The sequence below is a fragment of the Anabrus simplex genome, chromosome 2, assembly GCF_040414725.1.
Source record: "Anabrus simplex isolate iqAnaSimp1 chromosome 2, ASM4041472v1, whole genome shotgun sequence".
In the NCBI taxonomy this organism is placed as follows: domain Eukaryota; kingdom Metazoa; phylum Arthropoda; class Insecta; order Orthoptera; family Tettigoniidae; genus Anabrus; species Anabrus simplex.
The window spans coordinates 759,395,356-759,421,273 of record NC_090266.1 but is presented as its reverse complement, the minus strand read 5'-3'; the positions used below and the strand labels follow the sequence as shown (position 1 = coordinate 759,421,273).

The 25,918-nt window shown below is 39.1% G+C and overlaps 1 protein-coding gene across 2 annotated transcripts in view; it reads left to right on the top strand.

Annotated features, from left to right (window-relative positions):
- The window catches only part of LOC136864439 (protein white), a 286,015-nt gene extending 266,713 nt beyond the window's left edge, over nt 1-19,302 (top strand). For both annotated transcript variants that reach the window (XM_067141436.2, XM_067141437.2), the window contains exons 13-14: nt 6,953-7,068; nt 18,811-19,302. In XM_067141436.2, the coding sequence (XP_066997537.2) occupies nt 6,953-7,054 (102 nt within the window). In that variant the 3' untranslated portion in view covers nt 7,055-7,068; nt 18,811-19,302. The remainder of the gene's footprint in view (nt 1-6,952; nt 7,069-18,810) is intronic.
- The last annotated feature ends 6,616 nt before the right edge of the window (nt 19,303-25,918 follow it).

The following is a 25,918-nucleotide window of genomic DNA, read 5'->3' as shown; positions in this document are numbered from 1 at the left end:
TTCAATCAATCAGTCACCACTGATCTGCATTTAGGATAGTCGCCCAGGTGGCAGTTGTAGATTATCAATCTTTTTTCAGTAATTGCTAAGAATTTCGAAATTTATTGAACATCTCCCTTGGTAAATTATTCCAATCCCTAACTCTCTTCTTATAAAAACAAATATTTGTCCCAATTTTCATCCTTAACTTTATCATTGTACTGTGATCTTACCTACTTTTAAAATACCACTGAAACTTATTCGTCTACCAATGTCATTCCACACCACCTCTCCACCGACAGCTCGGAACATACCACTTAGTCCAACAACTCGTCTCCTTTCTCCCGAGTCGTCCCAGCCCCAAATGGACAACATTTTTGTAACGCTACCCTTTTGTCAGAAATCACCCAGAACAAATCGTGCTTCTTTCTTCTGAACTTTCCCAGTTCTCGAATCAAGTAATCCAAGTGAGGGTCCCATACACGGGAACTATACTCAAGTTGAGGTCTTACCAGAGACGTATGTGCCCTACCCTTTACATCCGTACTACAACCCTTAAACACCCTCATAACTATGTAAAGAGTGATCAGCTCACTATAATAAAATGAAGTAAAATAAAGTAAGAACATGCCAGGTACAAAGCCATCGTTCGTTCCAACATGAACAATAACCAGTCTTCCTCCCTCAAACACAGGTCGAAGAATTACTCCTTGAACATCATGTCAAGATTTGTGTGGTTTATTCCAGGGGTATGTGGGTGACCCTGAAAGAGAAATGCATATTTCAAACCAAAGACACCTGATGAAGATAAATTATTCTATGAATTTTATATAAAATGTAATATATAACATTTATATTCACCATTCATAAAAATCCAAGTCTCATCCAAGAAAACAACAGGTTTTGGTTTCTCACTGTCCTTATTACGCATGTATTCCCTCAGAAAACAGGATCTCTTAAAACAAATGTCTTCATTTTCTCTAACATATGCATAGGGATCCCATTTCCTCCACACAAATCCCATGGCCTTCAAAATTCTTCTTAATGATGTTTCTCAGCCCTTGTACAAATAAGTGTCATAATTTGCTTTCACGTGGTCGAAAAACCTTTCTTACAGTTACATCATCTCCTGTGGGCAGAAAAAAAGAGTGTTACAAGGGGCTCAAAAGAGCTGTATATCGATACATGCACAAAACATTTCTGGGAGGTTATCTCACCTGCGTGCCAATTTCTATAAATAATGTTGCAATAGATTCGTTGTGAAGTTACCTTACCTTTATGTAACTTATCATAAATAAACCTTGCTATCTCTTCCTTAGAAAAACTGTCTATGCCGGTCACTGGATGTTCACGACTCCGGCGTTTACCTGGGGTAGAAAATTCGATTCCCTTCTTGAAATTTCCTCTTACTTCTCGAACTAAACTGAAACCACGCTGTAAGAATACACACAAGGAAATATATTTGATACACATATGCCGTAAGTCAATACGAATACACAAATTTTAAGTCTACAAACCGTATCAAAGTCGAGATAAGACAAGACATGGTATACATGGTTAGGTTAGGTTAGGTTCAGAATGAAATACTGCTCCATTTCAACTGATTGTCATTATGGCAGAAAATTATCATACAAACAAGATAAAAATAAACATTACCCCAGTTAATTTTGAAACTGTTATCATTTGGTCCGTATCACTACGACTGACACCTTCTTCTTCGTCTTCGTGTTTCAATTGCTCGTAGCAATGTATAAGCATTTCTTGACCGGATTTTTGTAAAGGACGTAACGTTTCTTTCCTTTTCGGAGAAGTTCTTGCAGATTTTTCTTGCTTTTTAGACATCCCAATCGAATTATCTACGTAAGTATAGGACAAAATAGGACCGTAATTTATAAAATGAAGTGTTCATCATTTCACACAAACTTTGTTATTAAATGCATTATCCGAACATGGCACAATTCTACTTACCTGCTATTAGCCAAATAGATCTACAATCCCACAGAAAAAGAAAACATGCTTTAAATATACTCGCAAATATATCACTAGTGACTTTAACAGTACTGCAGTGGTAATACGTAATTCAGGCTAGAACTGTGACTGAACGTTGCCAACGCGCCAGATTAACGGTAAATGTAAGACGACGTAAGGGCAAGTAGGGTCGCTAAACTGTATGGTTAACCAACAGCAAGAAAAGTAACTATAAATCACTACCCTAACATTACAGGGAAGAAAGAGTAAGGTTGCAACGTTAGTGTACAGGCTTACGTGCCCAGGACTATACCTCGATACATCCTCTTTTTCACCATATAATCAATTTGGCATTATGCCACTAAAAAAAAAGTAATAGGTCTTATCAAAGATGAATGTATTATGAATAATATCACTGAGTTTATTGGTTTTGCACCAAAAGGGTATGCATACGAGACAGAAAATTCACAATCTGTGGGAAAGATAAAAGGCGTGCGTTAAAGTGTAGTTAGACATTTACATGTACAACACTATCGTAATGTACAGACAACTAAAAATGCTGCTCTTTGTAGACAGATGTGAATACTTCCATGCAGAGATCATGCTTTTTTACTATTGAAAAGAATAAATGTTCATTAATTGCAATTGTTAATAAACGATAGTGGAAAAATGATTATCTTACTAATGTACTTGGGGGGAAACAAAAAACACATAGATGATGTTTTCTGTTCAGAACACAAGAGATTGCATGCTGACTGTTCAAATATTTTCTGTTCGTTACAAAATACATGTATACAGTATTTGAATTATATGAACAAGGTAAGTTAACAACGGACAATGTGTGTTCTAAACACAAATTACATATAGGTTGTATGCATTCAGAAATTGTCATGCGTGCAGCCATCTTGCTCACAATGCATTTCCGGTCCTCTCTCCTCCCTCCACCCACACAGCTGAGACAGGATTGAACCTGCACAGTTTTGCGAAGGGAAGGCCAGCACAGGTCCGAGCCTTTCGGCCTATCAGGGTAAGGTAGGTGGTAGTATACAATTTCTAATTATTAGGTTTTCTGTGCTAGAAAATTTTTCTAATATTCTCCGCAGCAAGGAGGACATATAACGCTGTTGATGGTTATTTGTCTGTCGGATGGAGACGTAAAGCCTTTTGCAGACCTTACGATGCTATTCGATAGTAGAAGAGTATTGCCACTGCCAGGTTCACCCTTCCTACTATCATATAATATGCCATTCATTTAATCTTTTTATCTTCCCTGATCAGAATGACGTCAGGAAGGGCATCCGGTGGTACCGTATAGATTGTGTGTGTCAAAAAAGCCTTGATTAAATTCCAAACCTCTCCGCAGTGCTCATATAGAGTATTCATAGCATCGGATGGGGACGTAAAGCCTTGAGCAGACCTCTCAGTGCTATTCGACAAGAGAAGATTTTTTATCCTCTCTCGTCCTACTATCATATATCATGCCATTCATTCTATCTTCCCTGACGTCAGAAAGGGCATCACAGGAGGACGAGAAGGGTATCTGACCGCAAAAACCTGGGGCAAATCAGGAGAAGTACAGTACTAGGTTGATGATGAGGTGGGAAGTGCGTCTAGACATAAAACTAGCCCAGATGAGGAGGGAAGGGCTTCTAGCCGTAAAACTGGGTCAAATCAGGAGGAGGAGGAGGAGGATGATGATGATGAAGATGATGAAGGGAGCAGGGCATCTAGCCGGAAAACTAGAGCAGATGAGGGGGAGGGAAGGGCATCTGACCGTAAAAATGTGCCCTGTAAACAAAGAAGGTGTCGGTGATGAGGAAAGGGCATTTAGCTTAAAGTAGGCCAGATGAGGAGGAAGGAAGGGCATATGAACGTAAAACTGGGCCCTGTAAGGTTAGGCCCCTCCAAAATGGCGTCTGTGATGGGGAAGTGCATCTAGCCGTAATGCTAGGCCAGATGAGGAAGAGGGAAGGACATCTGACCCTTAAAACTGGGCCCACAATCCAAAATGGCGTCTGTGAGTTTAGACCCCTCCAAAATGACGTCTATGGGGGAATGGCATCTAGCCGTAAAACTATGCCAGATGAGGGAAGGGCATCTGACCGTGAAACTTGTTCACCCTCCAAAATGGTGTCTGTGATGGGGGAAGGGGCATCTAGCCGTAAAACTAGGCCAGATGAGGAGGGAAGGGCATCTTACCGTATAACTGAGCCCCCTCCAAAATGACGTCTGTGAGGTTAGGCTCCTCCAGTTACGCGAAGTCCGCGAAGTTGTTAGGGTATCTGACCGTAAAACTGGGCCCAAGGAGGGAAGGGCATCTAGCAGAAAAACCAGGTTCGGAAGAGCATCTTGCCGTAAAACAGGGCCCCCTCCAAAATGGCGTCTGTGAGGTTACGCCCCACCAAGATGGTGACAGTACCGAGCTCGATAGCTGCAGTCGCTTAAGTGCGGCCAGTATCCAGTAATCGGGAGATAGTGGGTTCGAGCCCTGAAGATGGTTTTCTGTGGTTTCTCATTTTCACACCAGGCAAATTCCAGGGCTGTACCTTAATTAAGGCCACGGCCGCTTCCTTCCACTTCCTAGGCCTTTCCTCTCCCATCGTCGCAATAAGACATATCTGTGTCGGTGCGATGTAAAGCAAATAGCAAAAAAAAAAGATTGTGAGGTGGGAAGGGCATCTGGACGTAAAACTGGGCCCTGTGATGTTAGGGCCCTCCAAGATGGCGACTTGAGGAGAGAAGGGCATCTGGCAGTGAAACTGGGCCTTGAGAGGTTATGCCCCTCCAGAATGGCGTCTGTTAGGTTAGGCTTGCTCTCGTACATCAAATCCGCAAACCACCATTGCCCTTCTACTCAACTAGGGGTCAATGATCTCGGGTCAGTACCTCCTACCCATACTACTAGGGTTCAATGACCTCGTGGGAAAATGCTGCCTCAACACCAATTGTTTTAGAAGCTGTGTTCACCATACTGCTGTTGTTCCTTAAACCACATAGTGAACCTTTCGTTGTCCATTTTCTTCGTATAAAATTACTTTGAACAACACCAGCACACAAACACACATAAAATACCTGACAAAGACACTGTTCGTTTGAGTGTCGAAATTGTGGCCAGTCTTCCTGTCCGCAGTGCACACTGACTTATTAGCCTTCCTGTTCTGCGTTCGGAGACTGTTCATCCCACCCCGTTTCCCCTTTCTGAGCCATAAATACTTCAAATAACTCGCGGGAAGATTGTCTTAACTCGCCGAACAGACTATAAAAAGAATGGAAATCATTGATAGTGTTACGAATAAAACACCGTCTGTTATACTACTCTCTCACAGCAGGACTTCAAATCAACAGTCTTGACCTGAAGGAAGCAACAATCCTGATTGACAGCCCTTTCACTTGCACTCGCAAATACAGTCAACCCATTCCGTAGGTGCATGCAGACAGCAGGACAGTACTCGTTACAAAACAACCTTTAACATTATTCCAATTGCTGTACACCCGCGATATTTGCTCCAGTCGCTGATTCTACATCGGTCCTCAGTCCACAGAAGTACATACACACACACACACACACACACACAGTACTCTAAGGCATTACACAGCCTTCGGTCCCGTACGCCGTCTTCAGTCCAGCTATTCACTCGATGCTCCGAAGCAACAACTACAGCTACAACAACTCATCGTTCAGACTCCGATGGGACATTAGCGACAGCGATCACGGCTGTCACCCTCAGACTGGCCACCGAACCCATCACACCCGAGTCCAGTTCCGTCTCTAACACTGAGTCCAACACTGGCTCCACCATGGAGACCCACACTGACTCACTGTTCGCGGTTAGTGTCCTTTTTATATCTTGGGTGATGTGTACCGGAATATTCGCGAAGTGTGTAGAGATGGAACATTCTTGTTGCATCTCCCAGCAACTCACGGGTAAAGCAGCCGAAGGGAACAATATTCGGAAAGACCGTCCCCGCCCTCCAGGAAGTACCGAAAGGGGCTACCACAGGGCTGGCACGTAACAACAGTAACGTTGCAAGTATACAAAGAAGGAATGGTTCGAAAACACAAGTGAACCTACAATGACCTTCTTTCTTTGTTAATTTGATAGCGCATGGTTTCTTATTTTAGGTACGCATCCTCCAGTATTTCGTGATTGTCACAGTCAGAAACTGTACACTGCAGGCTAAGTCAAACAGAATCAGGCTCACTACTCCTATCGACGGCTTCGGAACGCTAAGTAGGGGGGGCCTTCTTTGTATTGGCAACCAAAGACCGAGTACACAGTCAACACATGCAACACATGCAAGTTCCTCGCATTGATTAAACATGTCCGGAATAGAAAATGAGTTCATGAAATCAACCGAAAATATGAAGAATTGGGGGAATATTGCGGGCAATGTCGTGAACTTCAAACTAGTGAAGACATGTCTTCACTTATTTTCGCATGTCTTAGAGAATGTATACTGTTTATTTGAAAGCAAAATTAGTTCAGTTTCACACTGATGTCTCTCCGTGCTTCCACCTTTATCACAACATGTTTGTAAACCTGATGACCTGCATCAGATAGGAGAAAATATATCTTCCCTGCCTTCATAAGCTTTTCCGTATCTATTGCACCAGACCGCGGCGTTAGAACTTCCCAGACACCTACTGCGGCAGCCGCCTGCAGACAGTCGCAACAGACTGCTGCCCATTTTGCAAGGATGATGCAATATTGCGTATACACGCACTTACCGCGGCGGCTGACTACATTCGGTCTGACCAGACCTTACTTCCTCGACTTACTTCAGAATTAGTTATGAATAACGTCGACCATAATACAAAAATAATGATAACCAAATTCCAGGTGTAACTGCTACATATCTGCTACATTGCTTGTTTGTGAATTAGCGTATGTTCCAACGAAATGCTATCAAGCATGGCTATTTTTTCTTCTTGTTTAAATGACACTAGTTGAAATATTTAATACTGTTCACTTGTGTAATAAATGTAATTATTTTTTGTACACAGGATGACTTAATGATGGATATATGGAGTCTGGTTGGTTTAATCGTTGGCTTCCGGTTCTTAGCATACCTGGCTTTGCTTTCCAGAACACTGCGGTCCGAGTGAGCAACTAGATTCAGGTAAATAATTAAATTCATATAAAATATATACATTTAATAAATTATTCCTAATGTAATATCACAGTGTACATAGGCTAATATAACATACAAGGTGTACGAAAAATGCCGTCCAATAATAACTGGTGGTGATAAAAGGGATGAGGCAATTAAAATGACGATAGGGGCCAACCCACTAACTCGCAATTTTCGTCCAGAATCAACTGGGAGAAAGTATGTAATGCAGTGTTTGGAACCATAATTTATCAAATGAGGGATAACTTGGTCGGTCTGATTGAACTCTGTTTCATTTTTTAACTTTCTAACGAAAGTAAGAGTGAACGAAATTAGAAGAACAAAAATCATATGTTAGAATTTTGACAGATCTTGACGTTTCTTGAACCTTAGACACAGAAAAACGAACTTTTACAACACAGCTTTGATTTAAAACATTGCAGGGGCTACTTTCAATATTTTTTAAGTGATATTTGGACCGAGACCTCGACTAAAGCCGCATTCCAACTTGCCCAGGTCGAATCTGGTCGAAAATCAGTATTTAGTGTGTTGGTTCCTATCGTCGTTTAAATAGTCCAGATCTCCATTTATCGCATCCTGTGGTTGACATTCCTTTGTGCAACCTGTAAGTCCATCTCCACCAGATGGATATAATTCCTGTGTTATTTATTTATTTAATCTCTCGCATTATTTTATATCTTAGTGTGGCTCCTTGCTGCATGGTTAGTGACGAGGCTTTCAGTTCAGAGTGTCCTGAGTCCGATTCCAGAGTGAGAGGGAGATTTTAATTGCGTCTGGTTAATTCGTCTGACTCTGGGACTGAGCGTTCCTGCTTATCCCAGTACACTCCTCTTCATACACATCACACCACCAACTACCTCAGAAATACATCCCTCCACATAGCGTTACCATCAGGAAGGACAGCTGGCCGTAAAGTAGAGTCAAGTACACATATTCGACGTAATTCGCACCCTCGACTCCGCCGGGTGTGGGAAAATCGCTATAAGGATAATAAGATATTTTACGTCTTACTTTTCATTTTCAAACCAGTTCTCTACACAAGTGCTGTAGTTTATTTTATGTCTGCAATTACACATTCTTAAATTGTTCACCTATTTAATTAATTTGAAAATATATCACGGTTGATCGACGGAAAAGTTTATTTTCCAAGTGTTTTGACGTCGCACTGACTCAGTTAGGTTTCTTGGCGACGAAGGGAAAAGATAAAATAGATAATACCCGGATACCACAGATTAGGGAGAGGGTATTGTTAATTTTTCCTTTTGATACATGCAGCTTTTAACAATAATGTTATACCATATAACATAGCTGAAAAACGTGCAGTAGAAAGACTAATGAAAAATTAAATGTTAGGACACAGCATTAGGAAAATAACCAAAATGCAATACTTGTAAGTGATTTGAAATTGGACAGAAAAGGAATGACCTGAAAGTAGAGTTAAATCCTCTGTTGTAAAGAAATAAAACTTCTAGGACATACTATAGTGGTCCATTGGATATTCCGGAAACGTGACCCCAAAAACTGAAGGTCAGCACAGGAGTCATCCTGACGATCATATAGGAAAGGGCTAGAATTGGGAATGAAATGACCGTGGCCTTAATTAAGGTACATCCCCGGTAATTACATGGTGTGAAAATAGGAAAACTCGGAAAACTATCTTCTGGGCTTCAGAAAGTGGGGTTCAAACCCATCAACTCCCGATTGCAAAATTACAGCTGCGTGACCGAAGACTTATGATAGGAAAGTTATTATATTAACAGATTACTTAGCCATATTTAAAATAGACAGCACTTTCTTCTGATTGTACCTTCGATGTAGAGTATGATGCATATTAGACACGTTATAAGAGAATCTTCAAACTCAGCACTCCTTACTCCTCGCAAAACAATTAACTTATTTGCCTGTCGTTCAGTGCGAATTCAGAGGATTAATAACCTCCCATCATTCATGCATCAGACACAAATGAAATAGCTCTTTGTTATCAGCTTGGACTTGTACTCAGCAGACCGCCTGAGTTGAACCGCACCGAGATCTATCTCACATTCACCTGTACGGAAATATCATAACATCTGTTGTTTAAATTTCTTAATTCTGTGTCTTACGTTTAAACGTTCATATGCATGCTTTCATTCATTGCAATTCGTGTCTCTTTTTAGTGCTTTCTTCTCATTGTGAGATTGTTTATACCAGCGTGTTCTTACCTTTACTGTATCAGTGGTCTGTTTTAACAGACTTGAAACAAATGTGCCCCCAAAATCTAGAAGTTGATCATTTGAATTCTAAGTCAAATTCAGTAGAAATCTTTGGGCACAACAGTTTATCCTTGCGAGTATTCCTTTTAAAGTCACAAATTTGAATGAGCGTCTGTCTCAAAGGTTTACATGATATTTTTGAGACATTACTGGCAAACTGTCACTGAGAGTTCAACCCATAACCCTCTTCTGTTCAACCAGTTATCACCCACTTTACGTCATGCGATATTGCGCCGTCTTGTATGCCTAGAGCCATTGTTTTAGCTGGATCAGTGAGAACACGATACAAGTATTACACCATATATATTCAAGCAATCCTATGAAACACAGAGCTCATCACGGCTTCTTCATGGTGTTTGTATATTTATGAACAGCAGGGCAGTTCCAAATGTAAGTATGCTAACGGAGTAGAGTCAATGATAGCCGAGTTATATCATCAGTGGCTTATGACTTCCTCAACTGTGTTTCTCATTATAGATAAGAGGTAAAGGAATCATTGAAATTGAAATGTTCGCCCTGCGGTTTGAATTCCGCGTAAAACTACAGCTCCCGTGGCTAAAGTCACGATATCAACTGTTATATAAAACTACAAGGTTGCTTGTTTGTTTTAGTAACAGAACATAGAAAACATGCTGCTAATGTAGACAGAAATATTACATCCAGTTTCCAAAAATTATTCTCTAGCTCTTTGCTGGTGAATAGAACTTTTCCGTAATGCTCACAACGATTCATCTTGAAGCCGAAAGCTTAATTATCACCCGGTTTTTGCACGTCATTTACAATTATTACTCCAAAATAATACTCGAAGAGTTAATCCTTAATTCACATAATTACAGTTGCAATCACTGTTAATAATATAATTGTTTTTACGTCCCACTATTATTTTCATAATTTTCGAGAACACCTAAATCCCAAAATTACGTGCCGGTAAATCTACTTTCAAAGAACACCAGATTTCAGTCGGATCGAATCCGCCAATTTGGACTCAGAAAGTAAGCAATCTCAATTCTGAGCCGTACAGCCCCAACATACTCGCCAATGCAGACACCGCAAATAACATTTTCATACCAATTTTAAATACGTGCACAGAGACAGGTTGATAACCAGAGAAGTTAATTAAACTCCTTAATGAATCAACCAGAATTCATATGACGGAAGCATTCGCTAGACGTTAATGCTAACAATTACACTTCATAGAAGTAATCTTTAGACGATCATTCAAATTAGAAAAACGAGACACTGCAAGTACTTCTATTAATAAGTATCACAGATTTGATTTTACGGTAATAGTTACCGTGATCATTTTTATTAAGTGATACTACGTCGTCCGCCTCTGTGGTGTACTGTTTAATGTGATTAGCTGCCACCCCCGGAGTCCCGGGTTCGATTCCCGGCTCTGCCACGAAATTTGAAAATTGGTACAAGGGCTAGAACGGGGTCCACTCAGCCTCTGGAGGTCAAATGAGTACAGGTTGGTTCGATTCCCACCTCAGCCATCCTGGAAGTGATTTTCCGTGGTTTCCCCACTTCTCCTCCAGGCAAATGCCGGGATTGTACCCAACTTAATGCCACGGCCGCTTTCTTCCCTCGTCCTTGTCTATCCCTTCGAATCTACCCATCCCCCACCCAGGCCCCTGTTCAGCATAACAGGTGAGGCCAGCTGGGCGAGGTACTGGTCATTCTCCCCAGTTGTATCCCTCAACCCAATGTCTGACGCTCCAGGACACTGCCCTTGAGGCGGTAGAGATGGGATCCCTCGCTGAGTCCGAGCGAAAAGCCGACCCTGGAGGGTAAACAGATTAAGTAAGTAGGTAAGATTGTACGTCAATATTTGTATCGATTACATTACACACGAATTTACTAGATGAAATAAAATATGAACAGAACTACACTATCTAATCTAAAGAATCTAAACACCTACTCAAAAATCTAGTCTGGCTGTCCCTTTGGCACACTCCACACTAGTGGCATTAATACCAAGCGTCCCTTCTCTTTTTCTTTAAAAGACCTCTAACTCCATCGGGGAAACTGTATACCAGATTCCTGAACGTCTCTGGAGAAAGGGTAAACATTCTTCCCGAAGAGGTGTAGGCAGAGTAGTTCGTTCTAATTAATCTCAAAGGTGTTCTGTGGGATTCTGCTTAGTTTCTATGCTGGCTAGTCCTTATCATCCAGAGTCTATTCCCACACAGACCTCACTTTATGGAAGAGAGCATTGCCATGCTGTAATAGACAATATAAAACACTGAACTTGTTTTATTCCCTATATATTACTCAATTTATCGAAATTTGTTATACCCTACTGCATTTAGATCTCTATGCAGAATTACGTAAGAGTGCATCCTTACCGTATTGCTACCACCTCCGAATTTCATTGTTCGCAATATCGATATTGGCAGATATCGCTATTCACGCATTCGCCACGCTCACACCCTCTCATCGGACTGTTGTATGGCATAGCATTCCAAAATACTTCCTTCTATTTATCCACTGTCCTGTGGCGTCGCTCTTTACACTACTTTATGCGGTGCTGAGTGTGCAGAGAAGTGTTTGGTTTTTTAGTAGCTGCCTGACCAATAACCGCATTTTTCTTAATTCTCGATTCACAAGCGTGGTGTAGTCTGTATTATTAATAGCACTGAAGAACTCGTATGATGATTTTCACGAACCCCCTACTTCTATGCATGACGGTCCATGTGTAGAATTTCACGCGGTCTCTCCGGCTGTGATTTTATTGTGATTGTGTCTCTACGTTTACACATCACCATCCGTTACTAACTGTCGATCTCGGTAACATAAAAGAAAGGTTGAAATATCCCAAATAGATTCATTACTAATGTGTCCAGTACATAGAACAAATCACGGCATTGTGCCTCATGCTATAGTAGTAAATGTATTCATAGTGACATCTGTTTTTTTTACCATTTGTTTTACGTCGCACCGACACAGATTGGTCATATGGAGACGATGGGATAGGAAAGTCCTAGGAGTGGGAAGGAAGTGGCCGTGGCATTAATAAGGTACAGCCCCAGCATTTGCCTGGCGTAAAAATGAGAAGCCATGGAAACCATCTTCAGGGATGCCAACAATGGGGTTCGAACCCACTATCTCCCGGATGCAAGCTCACAGCTGCGCGCCCCTAACCGCACGGCCAACTCGCCCGGTTAGTGATATCCAGGCGACATTTAACTTCAGAGTGGTACCCGAGTACTTTTGGTCAGATCGTATTGTTGTTTATAGAAAGGACGGACGACTGAATATGTACGTTGTTTGTTCATTGATCATTCGTGTCTTTGTGAAGTAGGATGTTGTAAAATGATGGATATCTCTTCTCTCAAATTAGCCATTCATAAGGAAAAACCCTGGGCCGATATTAGAAATGTTGACTAGTTTTAAGCATTATACAACGTCTACCTAATGAACGTCTACGTTTCGCACGACCTTCCACTGCATAAACAATGTTTAGACGGTGATGAACTAGACATCGTTTAATGCTTCACTATTGGTTGGAAAATGGAAATAGAAGCATCTCTCATGCAACCTTCGCATGTTGCAACCAATGAAAACCGTCAGTGCGCGCGCCAAACGTTAGTCAGCTGGCGTCTTCCTACTTACTTAAATATGGATAAGCATAAGCATGACTTGCCCGCAGATAGACTAAGAACGTAACTTTCGATGAAAATGAAATCCCACAATATTATCGACACTAAAGCGACACACCACGGTACGAGGAAGTGTAGCTTTGATTATAATATTGTTGCGGCGAAGGGAAGATGAAACTGTAATAGGTACTGTGTAACCGAATGAGGTGGATATGCCATTCATGCGATCTGTAGATCATAGGCAGGCAAATACTGGGACTGTTATTATGGCCACGACTCATCGTTTTCAGTCCTTGCCTTTTCCTATCTCATAGTTGCCGGAAACTTATCTGAATTAGCGCGACGATTATCCGCAAAATTCCTCACACACACACACACACACACACACACACACACACACACAGAACCAACTTGTTAGTGTCAATCAATCAATCAATCAATTAACCAATCAATCAATCAATCAATAAATACTGATCTGCATTTAGGGCAGTCGCCCAGGTGACAGATACCCTATCTGTTGCTTTCCTAGCCTTTTCCTAAAAGATTTCAAAGTAATTGGAAATTTATTGAACATCTCCCTTGGTAAGTTATTCCGATCCCTAACTCCCCTTCCTATAAATGAATATTTTTCAAATTTGTCCTCTTGAATTCCAACATTATCTTCATATTGTGATATTTCCTACATTTAAATACGCCACTCAAACTTATTCGTCTACTAATGTCATCCCACGCCATCTCTCCGCTGACAGCTCCGAACATACCACTTAGTCGAGCATCTCGTCTTCTTTCTCCCAATTCTTCCCAGCCCAAACTTCGCAATATTTTTGTAACGCTACTCTGTTATCGGAAATCACCCAGAACAAATCGAGCTGCTTCTCTGGAATTTCTTCCACTTCTGGAATCACGTTAACCTGGTGAGGGTCCCATACACTGGAACCATACTCTAGTTGTGGTATTACCAGAGACTTATATTCCCTCTCCTTTACAGCCTTACTACAACCCCTGAACACCCTCATAACCATGTGCAGAGATCTGTACCCTTTATTTACAATCCCATTTATGTGATTATCCCAATGAAGATCTTTCCTTATATTAACACCTAGATACTTACAATGATTCCCAAAAGGAACTTTCACCACACCAACGCAGTAATTAAAACTGAGAGGACTTTTCCTATTTGTGGAACTCACAACCAGACTTTTAACCCCGTTTATCAATATACCATTGCCTGCTGTGCATCTCACAACATTATCGAGGTCACTTTGCAGTTGCTCACAATCTTGTAACTTATTTATCACTCTATAGAGAATAACATCATCCGCAAAAGCCTTACCTCCGATTCCACTACTTTACTCATATCATTTATATATATAAGAAAACATAAAGGTCCTATAATACTGCCCTGAGGAGTTCCCCTCTTAATTATTACAGGGTCCGATAAAGCTTCGCCTACTCCAATTCTCTGAGATCCATTTTCTAGAAATATAGCAACCCATTCAGTCACTCTTTTGTCTAGTTCAATTGCACTAATTTTTGCCAGTATTATCCCATTATCCACCCTATCAAATGCTTTAGGCAGGTCATTCGCAATACAGTCCAATTGACCTCCTAAATCCAAGAATCTGCTATATCTTACTGGAATCCTACAAGTAGATCTTCAATGGAATAACCTTTCCTAAAACCGAACTGTCTTCTATCGAACCAGTTATTAATTTCACAAACATGTCTAATAAAATCAGAATGAATGCCTTCCCCCAAAGCTTACATGCAACGCATATCAAACTTACTGGCCTGTAATTTTCAGGTTTATGTCTATCACCCTTTCCTTTATACACTGGGGCTACTATATCAACTCGCCATCCATTTGGTATAGCTCCTTCAAGTAAACAATAATCAAGTAAGTTCTTCAGATATGGTATTATGTCCCAACTCATTGTCTTTAGTATATCCCCAGAAATTTTATCAATTCCAGCCGCTTTTCTAGTTTTCAATTTTTGTATCTTATTGTGAATGTCATTGCTATCATATGTAAATTTTAATACTTCTTTAGCAACAGTCGCTTCCTCTATTTGGAAATTATCCTTGTAACCAACAATCTTTACATACTGCTGACTGAATACTTCTGCCTTTTGAAGATCCTCACATACACACTCCCCTTGTTCATTAATTATTCCTGGAATGTCCTCCTTGGAACCTGTTTCTGCCTTAAAATACCTATACATACCCTTCCATTTTTCACTAAAATGTGTATGACTGCCAATTACGATTGCCATCATGTTATCCTTAGCTTCCTTCTTTGCTAGATTCAGTTTCCTGGTGAGTTCCTTCAATTTCTCCTTACCTCCACAGCCATTTCTAACTCTATTTCTTTCCAATCTGCACCCCCTTCTTAGTCTCTTTATTTATCTATTATAATTAGGTGGGTCTTTATCATTTCTTACCATCTTTAAAAGTGCAAACCTGTTTTCACATTCCTCAACAATTGCTTTAAACCCATCCTCGAGTCTGTTTACATTTTTATTTACCGTTTTCCACCGATCATAATTTCTTTTTTAAAAAGGGCCTCATGCCTGCTTTATCAGCCATATGGTGCTGCCTAATAGTCCTACTTTTACGACCTTACTCCTATACTACTGTACAGTACACTACAATAAGTTTAAACTACGTTCAGACGTATACCGGTACCGTATTGTACCAGGAAAAGTTGATTTTAAAGGGCATGAGGTCTTTCTGAGGGGTGTCTAGTTCTTAGGAGATGGTACAGAGAGGGAGGATCGCAAGGCGAAATAATAGATTTATATCTTTCTTTCCTTTATTCAATCTCTGGAAGGTCACCCTATTATATCGCCGAATCATAGATATTTACTAGAAAATAAATCCCTATTTCAACAACACAATACCGAAAAATCAAGTTGATCAAGTAAAATTCAACTGAATAATGTCTTTCTCAATCAGTTATGTCCATCATAACTTTCATGGCATAAATGAATAATAAAGCATGTTGTAAGTAAATAAGAAATCCTAAAGTCTTTTCTATTGGCACTTGCGATTTCAGATTACTCTTTCTACATAAATTAAATAAAGTAAATTTGGTAATTCCTTCTCATGAACACATCAAACTCAAATATGAAACACTTGAAATTAAATCTGATCTTCTAGTATAAAGTTCTGAGTATTGTCGTATTTTTTGTAAATTATTGTACACTTTACGTAAGTATGGTAAATTGAGAGTTTATGACACACTTCCACTATGAATGAAGCACTCGCTGGATATTTTAAAGTTCCAATAAGTGAGAAAATACGACATTACGAGAGCACACAGTTATTTGATAATCTTGTCTTTACTTTAAGAGTTGTAAAGCGTTAATTTTCCAAGTTTGTAAAATATTAAGTAAGTGAGCTTTTAATGTTTTTTGTCAGTAATGACACTGTTTATAAAAGTTCTGTTCAATGTCAGAATTATATTTTTAAATGGAAAAAGCACTGATATCACTTGACGTACGCCTCCTTGTTGAACTCGAACAGTTAAATACTGTTCTGCAAACAGCAATCTGGAACTCAGCTGTCAGCAAACACCACGATGTTCCATAGTACCACATCCATGGAACTGTCCCTCGTAGTACCAAGTTCACGTTGATCTGCATCAAATCTCCGTCGATCTTCGTCTTTCTCCGTCGATCTCCGTCATCTCGAGTCAGGATTTCTCATGTTACTAAAAGAGTGGCTTTAACACGAGAAAGTCCAACTGACTAGGTTGGAAATGTGCACCATTTGATTTTGCACTGTTAGAACCGATTATCACTGTCTCATAAATAATCACCATTCACTGGATGAGAAATACGTCGGAGCACTGTCTATCATCGTAAATTACGATAATGAGAAAATACACTTCGCTGCACAGTTCATCTTGACACTTACTGCACACTGTTCGTATTGTCAAAATTAACTTTCATTCGAAGTATAGTTTATCATGGCTCACTTTCACAGCGAATAAATAAATAAATAGCTCTCTCTCGTAATATCTTGTAATATTCCTCCTCACTATCACAGTTTTACGAGTATTCATGTATGAGTCCTATACTTCACAATATCACTGAATTATGAAGTTTATTATACAGTCTATCCACACGGGTTGTTTTAAATGGTACAGTCTGTTATGACGATACGTGAACAGTCTTTCGGGACAAATTAAAGTGTTCTAGGCTTTAATAATACTCAAAATAGTCAGCGTGTTGCAACCTACACTCATGATATTCAAAGTTAAAACAGTCCAAGACCATTACAATGTAAAATAGCCGTGCTCACTTCAAGTTTGTTATGGTTATTCACACGAAAATCAAGATATTTTTCAATTTCAAATATTGGTGAAATATTACAAATCATAAGACATGTTATACAAACGTTAATTTCCCAAGTTTGAATGTCTGACGAATTGCAAGTCCAACAATTTATAAGTTACTCACTGGTATTCACAGAAACTAAGTGTCAACTTGCCCTCGAAATTATCTAAGTATTACGATGTCCGGCAGTATGAATACTGAGTTCGACTCGTCACGTGCAGCATGACATGCGAGCCAGCTGTATAGAATGCGAACTGAATTGCTACGGCCGGGTCCTCTGCTTATATTCCGAACGACCCAAGGCTGCTTGCCACGTCACTGGGGGAAGTGTGATTACTTTCTGGCTTATATCTCTTGAATGCCGCGGAGGATTTTATAGAAATTAACATATGTTTGCGTTTAGAACATTGGCTACACGATGATGTATGTCTCATTCCTGTGTCTTTATCGGCTAAAAAGTTGGACATTTTATTTCCAGCACATTCGAGAGAAAGGCGCACAACATGTAGCAATGACGTCACCCGCAGGTTCATTGCTCGTGACATGTCCAGCTCGCCACGAGGAGCTTCGCATCGCGCTCGCACAAGATGTCGGGCATACGAACAGGTATTATCGCCATCCCTTCTCCGTATATTCCGGCAATTGCAAAATAATGTACCGGGCTGGAACACTTACTGGTACAGTATGTCACTAACTACTAAGCACAAACAGAAATGAAAATTGCAAGTTTAAAATTTGCAAGAACTACTGTACTCAAAGATTACGAACAAAGCTATATGCTTAGACAGGTTATTATTAGTACTATGTTCTAATAGTTTCACACGAAAGATACACACGAATATAGCAGGCAAGATAGGTACTATCTAAATATACTGTATCTAAACTACAATTCTCAATTATTCAATTCAATTGTTATGCGTGCTTACTTAGCAGTAAATTTCTCCGTAGACGACCCACAGACAGGCCGTCAGACTAAACCTTCTTCCCGCAATCGTCTCAACATGATAATAAAAATTGTATGATTCATGGTACATAACCTATGATTGTGATTCACTCTTAAATTTTGAGGTTAAACTGTGTTCTCGGCAGTGTTGAAACATGGCCTGTTGCAAGTCGCTTTTAAACAGTATCTAAGTGTTAAATAACGCCTTTGTAATGCGGCAGCTATAGTTAGACATTGTTTAACCGAAAACATCGTCTAAACGCCGTTTCTGCAATCGCCCCCTTTGTATATATGGTCTACCTCTATTTCGCACAACATATGACAGGATGAATATCTGATCCCGAGAAGGTTCAAGAATAGCCACCACCCCCATCATCGTCATCATCATCATCATCATCATCATTATCGGCATTCATTCGGTGAAGTGTATAACAGTTGTCCTCTGAGTTCATCAGAGTTTCGGTTATGGTTTCCAGGATTGGTCTAATACTCACCTACCGCATTTCGAACTGTCCGCATATTTACCTAGGACACAGTTTAGCCGGTCATTTTTGGTTAATTACTTATGCTCGTGTTCTTTTTTTCTCTTTCAGAATCCTGCTTCATTTGAATAACACTATAAAACTCACCAATATCATCCCTCTGCGTCGTCAAATTGATCTTTGATCAGTATCTGGAAAATCTGCAACTTCCTTCCTCACACAACCAAGACTGAATATTGGAAAATAAGGAGAAGCAAGCATACGCAGACCAATATTTGGTGGTGGACGAAAAACACATTGCTGTGAAGAGTGTGTTCTATTCTGAGCTTGACTGCAGTTTGTTGTTTCATACAGAGTCTCAGTTTAACATAATGTTGAAGATCACATTGCACTGTAAGATGATTACGCAGTCCACGTTGCATTTACAGTAATAATTCTCATAATACTAAAATATCCAACGTAGAAATTCGTTGGAGGAGGAAGTTTAAGAACTGAGGACTAGAAACCTGTACAGGTTCCTACATTATTAATTGAATGGAAAACTGGTTTTGTACATTTAAATTGTAAATGAAATAAATGTTATGTTTCTTTAATAAACCTCTTGCAATAGCATTAAATAAACCTCTTATCATATCAATTAATAAGCAATTTCAACAAACTCTAGGAATTAAGGGTAAGTAATGTGCAGATTTCTTATAAATAACTGTGAAGGGAATCGAATTAAAATAGAAGTCATCTTTAACCTTTGTGTAATGAACTTTTGCTCCTGTTCGTTTCAAGTCAAACAGACAAGGCACGTTAAGATGAGTAATCGAATCCTTGCTTAGTTGGAATATCAAAGTTTAGGGGCAAAGAAAACTGGTGGGAAATAATATAATTAATTAATTCCTTCCAATGACTGGATATAGCTCCAACGAAGGTAAATACGTTTCTAAAAGTGTCCGTAGATGTTGATTGATGTAGAAAAGAATCTGACAGTTGTGTGATTATCTATATCACTGTGATTGTAGAGTTGGTCCCTGGATCTCCTTCATTCCCTTTTGCTGTTGCGTCTGTGCCAACACAATTTGGTAAATATCTACATTTGATTTATTTTATAACTTTCCTATGCATGTAAGAGGATCACTGCCACTAAAATGATAATCATTATATCAAACAGGACACCCAGCTACGAACAAAACACATATCTTTGCCCAACTTCAGCTTGCAATTAGCTCATTATGGCGATTTTCAGTGTTCATGCTTATTGATCAGTAATATCAAAAATAAATGCAGCCATTTCGCATTACAGAATACAATGATATTATTATGGAAATAAAAAGCCAATTCTTACAGTACGCACTATGGACTTAAAGCAAAGTCCGTCAATTTCAACCGGCTTCCTTACACTCGATTTGCTTAACTGGATGCTCAGTGTTCTTAAACAAGTGCGTTATCAAAATAGGTTAACTTTCTCTTGTAATTTTTGTTAACGCGAAACGAAGCACCTTTTCTTCGTTTTCTATTTTCTATGTAACGCAATCCAAGTTTTCCAGAGCAAGAGATGTGCATCCAACAGGCACACTGTTTTCAATTTGATAATTAGTAGTTTTCGGACGGATGAAGTCTGCATTGGCATTCTAATGCAGGAACAAACCATTTTCTTTTTGTAGGTTCACTGTCATATCGTACATCACTTTTTCGTTTTGTAAACCATGTGGAACATACATCTTCATTATAGACTGTTATCCCTTTCAGCGTTCAGTCTGCTAGCCTCTGTGAATTTACTAAACACTGCCACAATCCTCAATTCTCTACCAACAAGGTTGAGAAGGTCCACCTCTTCAATACTGTAGGCTATGTAATATGTTAATATTATTTGTTACATCGGAACTAGTTTCGACTTTTGTATTGGTCATCTTCAGCCTTAAATTATAATTGGAAAAGAACATTAAATATAACTTGAAAGCACCAACCCTAATATAGCACTAGTGGCATATCTTGAAGCATTGATGCAATATGTTGTGGCTACACATGAGTCCATTAAAACTGATGTTTCTTGCACATTTGTCTGGCAGTTTTGTGTCATCATTTTCGTAAGATAATCGTAGGCTTAATATAAAACAGTACATTTCACATATTTCCAACACTTTTGTGTCATTTTGTCCTTTAAGAAAATCGTAGTCTTTATGTAGAACGGTACCTTCTTGCACATACGTCCAATACTTTTGCGTCAAGATAATAGTAGTCTGAATATAAAACAGTACCGCACATTATACATATGCCCAACAATTTTTGACATTTTTTTCTTTTAAGTAAATCATAGCCTTAATATAAAACAGTACATTGTTAAGATGTCCATTAGGTGTAGCTTTTATCTTGCATTATTAGTAGAGTTCCAAAGATGGTCTATATGTGAAGGATGTCCGGTCTTCAGATTTAACTATTGCTAAGAGTAGGTAAAATGCTATTTTTGTGGTATTAATAGGGACATTCACAGTATGAGTCTGTGACCTGATCTGGTGGAGTAATCTTTCAAATCTATGTATATAAAATAACTTGTACTGACTGACTGACTGATTCATCATCGTCGAGCCAAAGCTACTGTACATAAAGAAATGCAATTTTGGGGATCCATTCATAATATAATGTAGGTGCTCAATAAGGGTGGAGTTTTGGATATTCCGTCGCTAAGGGGATGAAAAGGGGGGTCAATTTTTAAAATGAGTGTATCTATATCTCGAAAACTGAACAGTTTAAAGAATTGAAAATTTGTATTTGGAATCTCCTTTAAAAATAAAGGAACACATATATTTTGTTTTCGAATGTCCCGTTAACTGGGGTAAAAAACAGGTGAAAAAAGGGTGGAACACGTTTAATATGGATACTTATATATCAAAAACTGAAGATGTTAAAGTCATGAAAATTGGTTATTGGAAAACCTTAAAAATAAAGAAACACGTATTTTTGTTGCTTTTTGGAAAATCAACTTAATTGGTGGTGGACAGAGGTGACAAAAGGCGTAGATTCTTAAAATTAGTATATCTCAAAAACGTAACATTTAACAGATGTGATAATTGGTATTTGGAATCTCCCGTAAAAGTAAGGGAATACACATAATTTGTTTTCCGAAAATCCACTTAAGGGGAAGTATTAAAGTGGGTACATCTTTAAAATGAGCATATATACAGAACATATCAAAAACTTAATACGTTACAGACGTAAAAATTGGGATTTTAAACTCTTTTAAAAATAAAAGTAACACTTATTTGTTTGTTTTCCTAAAAAAGCACTTCCGTGGGGAGGGCATAAAAAGGGGTTAAATTCCTTTTATGTGGATACTTATATCTCAAAAACTGAAGATGTTACAGAATGAACAAGAGGAATGTGTATATGAGGATCTTCAAAAGGCAGAGGTATTCAGTCAGCTGTATGTAAAGACTGTTAGTTACAGGGATAATCTGCAGATAGAGGAGGCGACTAATGTTAAGGAAATATTAAAATTTACCTATAATAACAATGACATTTACATTAAGGTGCATAATTTGAAAACTAGAAAAGCGGATGGAATTTATAAGATTTCTGAGGATATACTAAAGACAAGGGGTTGGGATATGGTACCATATCTGAAGTACTTATTTGATTATTGCTTGCATGAAGGAGCTATACCAAATGAATGGAGAGTTGCTATAGTAGCCCCTGTGCATAAAGGAAACGGTGATAGACATAAAGCTGAAAATTACATGCCAGTCAGTTAGACATGCATTGAGTGTAAGCTTTGACAAGGCATTTTTTCTGATTATATTAGACATGTTGTCGAAATTAATAACTGGTTCGATACAAGGCAGTTCGGGTTTAGGAAAGGTCATTCCATTGAAGCTGAACTTGTAGGATTACAGCAAGATATAATAGATATCTTGGATTCAGGAGGTCAAATGGATTCTATCGCGATTGACCTGTTTAAGGCATTTCATAGGGTTGATCATGGGAAACTATTTTCAAAAAATAGTGCAATTGGACTGGAGAAAAGTGTGATTAAATTGGTTGCTATATTTCTAGAAAATAGATCTCAGATTATTAGAGTAGGCGAAGCTTTATCGGACCCTGGAATAATTAAGAGGGGAATCCCTCAAGGCAGTATTATTGGACCTTTATATTTTCTTATATATAAATGATATGAGTAAAGAAGTGGAATCAGAGATAAGGCTAAATGCGGGCTATGTTATTCTGTATAGAGTAATAAATATGTTACATGATTTTGAGCAACTGCAAAATGACCTGGATTTTGTTGTGTGATGGACAGCAGTCAATGGTATGGTGATAAACGGGGTTAACTGTCAGGTCCTGAGTTTCAGAAATTGGAAAAGTCCTTTCAGTTTTAAATACTGCGTTGAGGGGTTGAAAGTTCCTTATGGGGATCACTGTAAGTACCTAGGTGTTAATATATAAGCTAAGATCTTCGTTGGGGTATTCACATAAATGGGATTGTAAATAAAGGGTACTGATCAATGCACATGGTTATGAGGGTATTTAGGGATGTAAAGGAGAGGGCATATAAGTCTCTGGTAAGACCCCAAATATAGTATGGTTCCAGTATATGGGACCCTCACCAGGATTCCAAAGAAAAGCAGCTCGATTTGTTCTGGGTGATTTCCGAGAAAAGGGTAGCTTTACAAAAATGTTGCAAAGTTGGGGTTGGGAAGACTTGGGAGGAAGGAGACGAGCTGCTTGATTAAGTGGTATGTTCGGAGCTGTCAGTGGAGAGATTGCGTGGAATGACATTAGTAGAAGAATACGTTAGAGTGGTGTCTTTGAAAGTAGGAAGGATCAAAATATGAAGATAATGTTGGAATTCAAGAGGAAAAACTGGGACAAATATTCGTTTATAGATTCTAGATTGGAATAACCTACCAAGGGAGATGTTCAATAAATTTCCAATTTCTTCGAAATCAGTTCAAAGAGGCTAGGAAAACAACAGATTGGAAATCTGCCACCTGGGCGACTGCCCTAATTGCAGATCACTAGTGATTGATTGATTAATTATGGAAGCACTCAAAGAAGCATAATGTATTTTTAAAAGGGTGTTTAAAATACAAGATTCATATTGTAAAGGGAGGGAAAATTAACACATTTTCAATAATTTTTGCTATTTGCTTTACGTCGCTCCGATACACATAGATCTTATGGTGACAGTGGGATAGGAGAGGCCTAGGAATTGGAAGTAAGCGGCCGTGGCCTTAATTAAGTTACAACCCCGGCATTTCCCTGGTGTGAAAATGGGAAACGGGAAACCACGGAAAACAATTTTCAGGGCTGCCGACAGTGGGGCTAGAACCCATTATTTCCCGATTACTGGATACTGGCCGCACTTAAACGACTGCAGCTATCGAGCTCGGTGCCAATAATTTCAAGGAAATCATAATTCATTGTCATTAAACAAATGTAGCAGAGTGAACTAAAATATACAACAGAAGTAAGAAGTCATAGCCTATTATTTGAATAATAATAATAAAAATAAGAAACATTGTATGGTGGCGTTGGACAGCAAGTCTCTTGTATTATCGTTGTTCTCGATACATTTATTTTCGATAAGCCGGGGCAACTGAGCTCTATAGGATCCCATTTCATAGTAAATAGTTTTGTTGGCCCTTCGTCCTACCAACTACTTTCTACGGTTTTCGGAGGAGCTGAGGTGCCGGAGTATTGCCCGTTGGAGTTTCTTTGCGGGCAAGTACATCTACTGACACAAGAGTGACGTATCTGAGCACTTTCAAGTACCAAATATGCCAACTTGGGCTCAGAAAGCCAGCGCTCTACCATCTGAACCACTGAGCCAGGCGGGATACCGTTTATCGTGTTTCACTGTTTCGACAGTTACTACAAGAAAATAAAAGTAGGTCTACTGTACGCATGCTGGATTGTGTTACAAGCACAGGCAGAGCAATTCTACTAACCTCCAAAAATTGTGTACTAACAAATCTTATTTGGAATATGATATACTAATATCCATTGCGTTAACTCCACAATTTATGCAATTGTATTCCGTACACGTAGAGAGCATGCTTTATGCAGTTAACTTATTCGATATAATCTATTAAAAGTAACGCACTGTAAGCGGGGAAACTTTATGGATGGCGCTTGAACTATAGCGTCGCTATTTCGCCTTAGCACCAACCAGAGCGATGTAGCAGCCATGTTAGCCACTCTATAGTCTTCTTTCTAGCTCGTTTCACACAGTTTACATGAGTAGCCATGACACATAGCAGTCCAGCCAACTTGAGCATAATAAATACAGTTGTTCCTACTATTGTTGCCACCTTTTGATATAAAATATAAGGGATATTCACCTAAAAATAAGGGATTTTTCACAAAAATTATGCGCAGTTCATAAATACTAGAAAATCAAACGTTAGTTACCAATTTCAATTAGATTATAATTTGTTTCATTAACAGAATATTATAATTATTGAAATTCGTAAAAGAAACTAACTAGCACCCTTTCAACAGTACAATGCGTCTGACATCATAACACTGATGTCTTCGATGAGCTTTGATAACTTCACATTTTATAAAGTTTTAGCCTCAAACAGCATGAACAATCGCGTTGGAAATTCGAATGGAAGTCCTACGGAAGTACGCGGCAGAAGACGAGGTAATAATAACCCAGCATGCTCAGCCTAACCATAAAATGGCGAGATATCACGGGATTTCCTTCTTCTGAGGCTCCAAAGAGAAAAAATAATGGAGCTACTTTGAACTTCAACGGCGCTAAAATCAAATACTGATTTTTAAATATTTATAGACAAAAAAGACAAACGCTCGTTTTACGGGACAGCAGTTCATAATACGGGACGCAAAATTTTGACCTCAAATACGGGCTGTCCCGTACAATTCGGGGCAGGTATCATCCCTAGTTCGAGCTGTTCCAAAAAAGAAAGAAAGAAGTGCGTTCACTACGTTCAGCGCATCGGCACTACAGGCAAAGTCCAGAGTTCTATTCTATGCCTCATGGTCGAAGGCACGAATCGAAGATTTAGGAAAAAGAGAAAAGGGGTGTATATTGACACTAAAAGAGAGAAGAAAAATTTAGTAGTCCATCATGGATTACTGTAGGTCCCCAGGATCATTTACCACTTCAGAAAAAGAAAGAATCTGGATTAAAACTTTATAAGAAAAACAGAACTGAGAAGAACCAGCTTACCTAGAAACTCGAAAGTTCTCCCCCTACCGCGTCACTGAT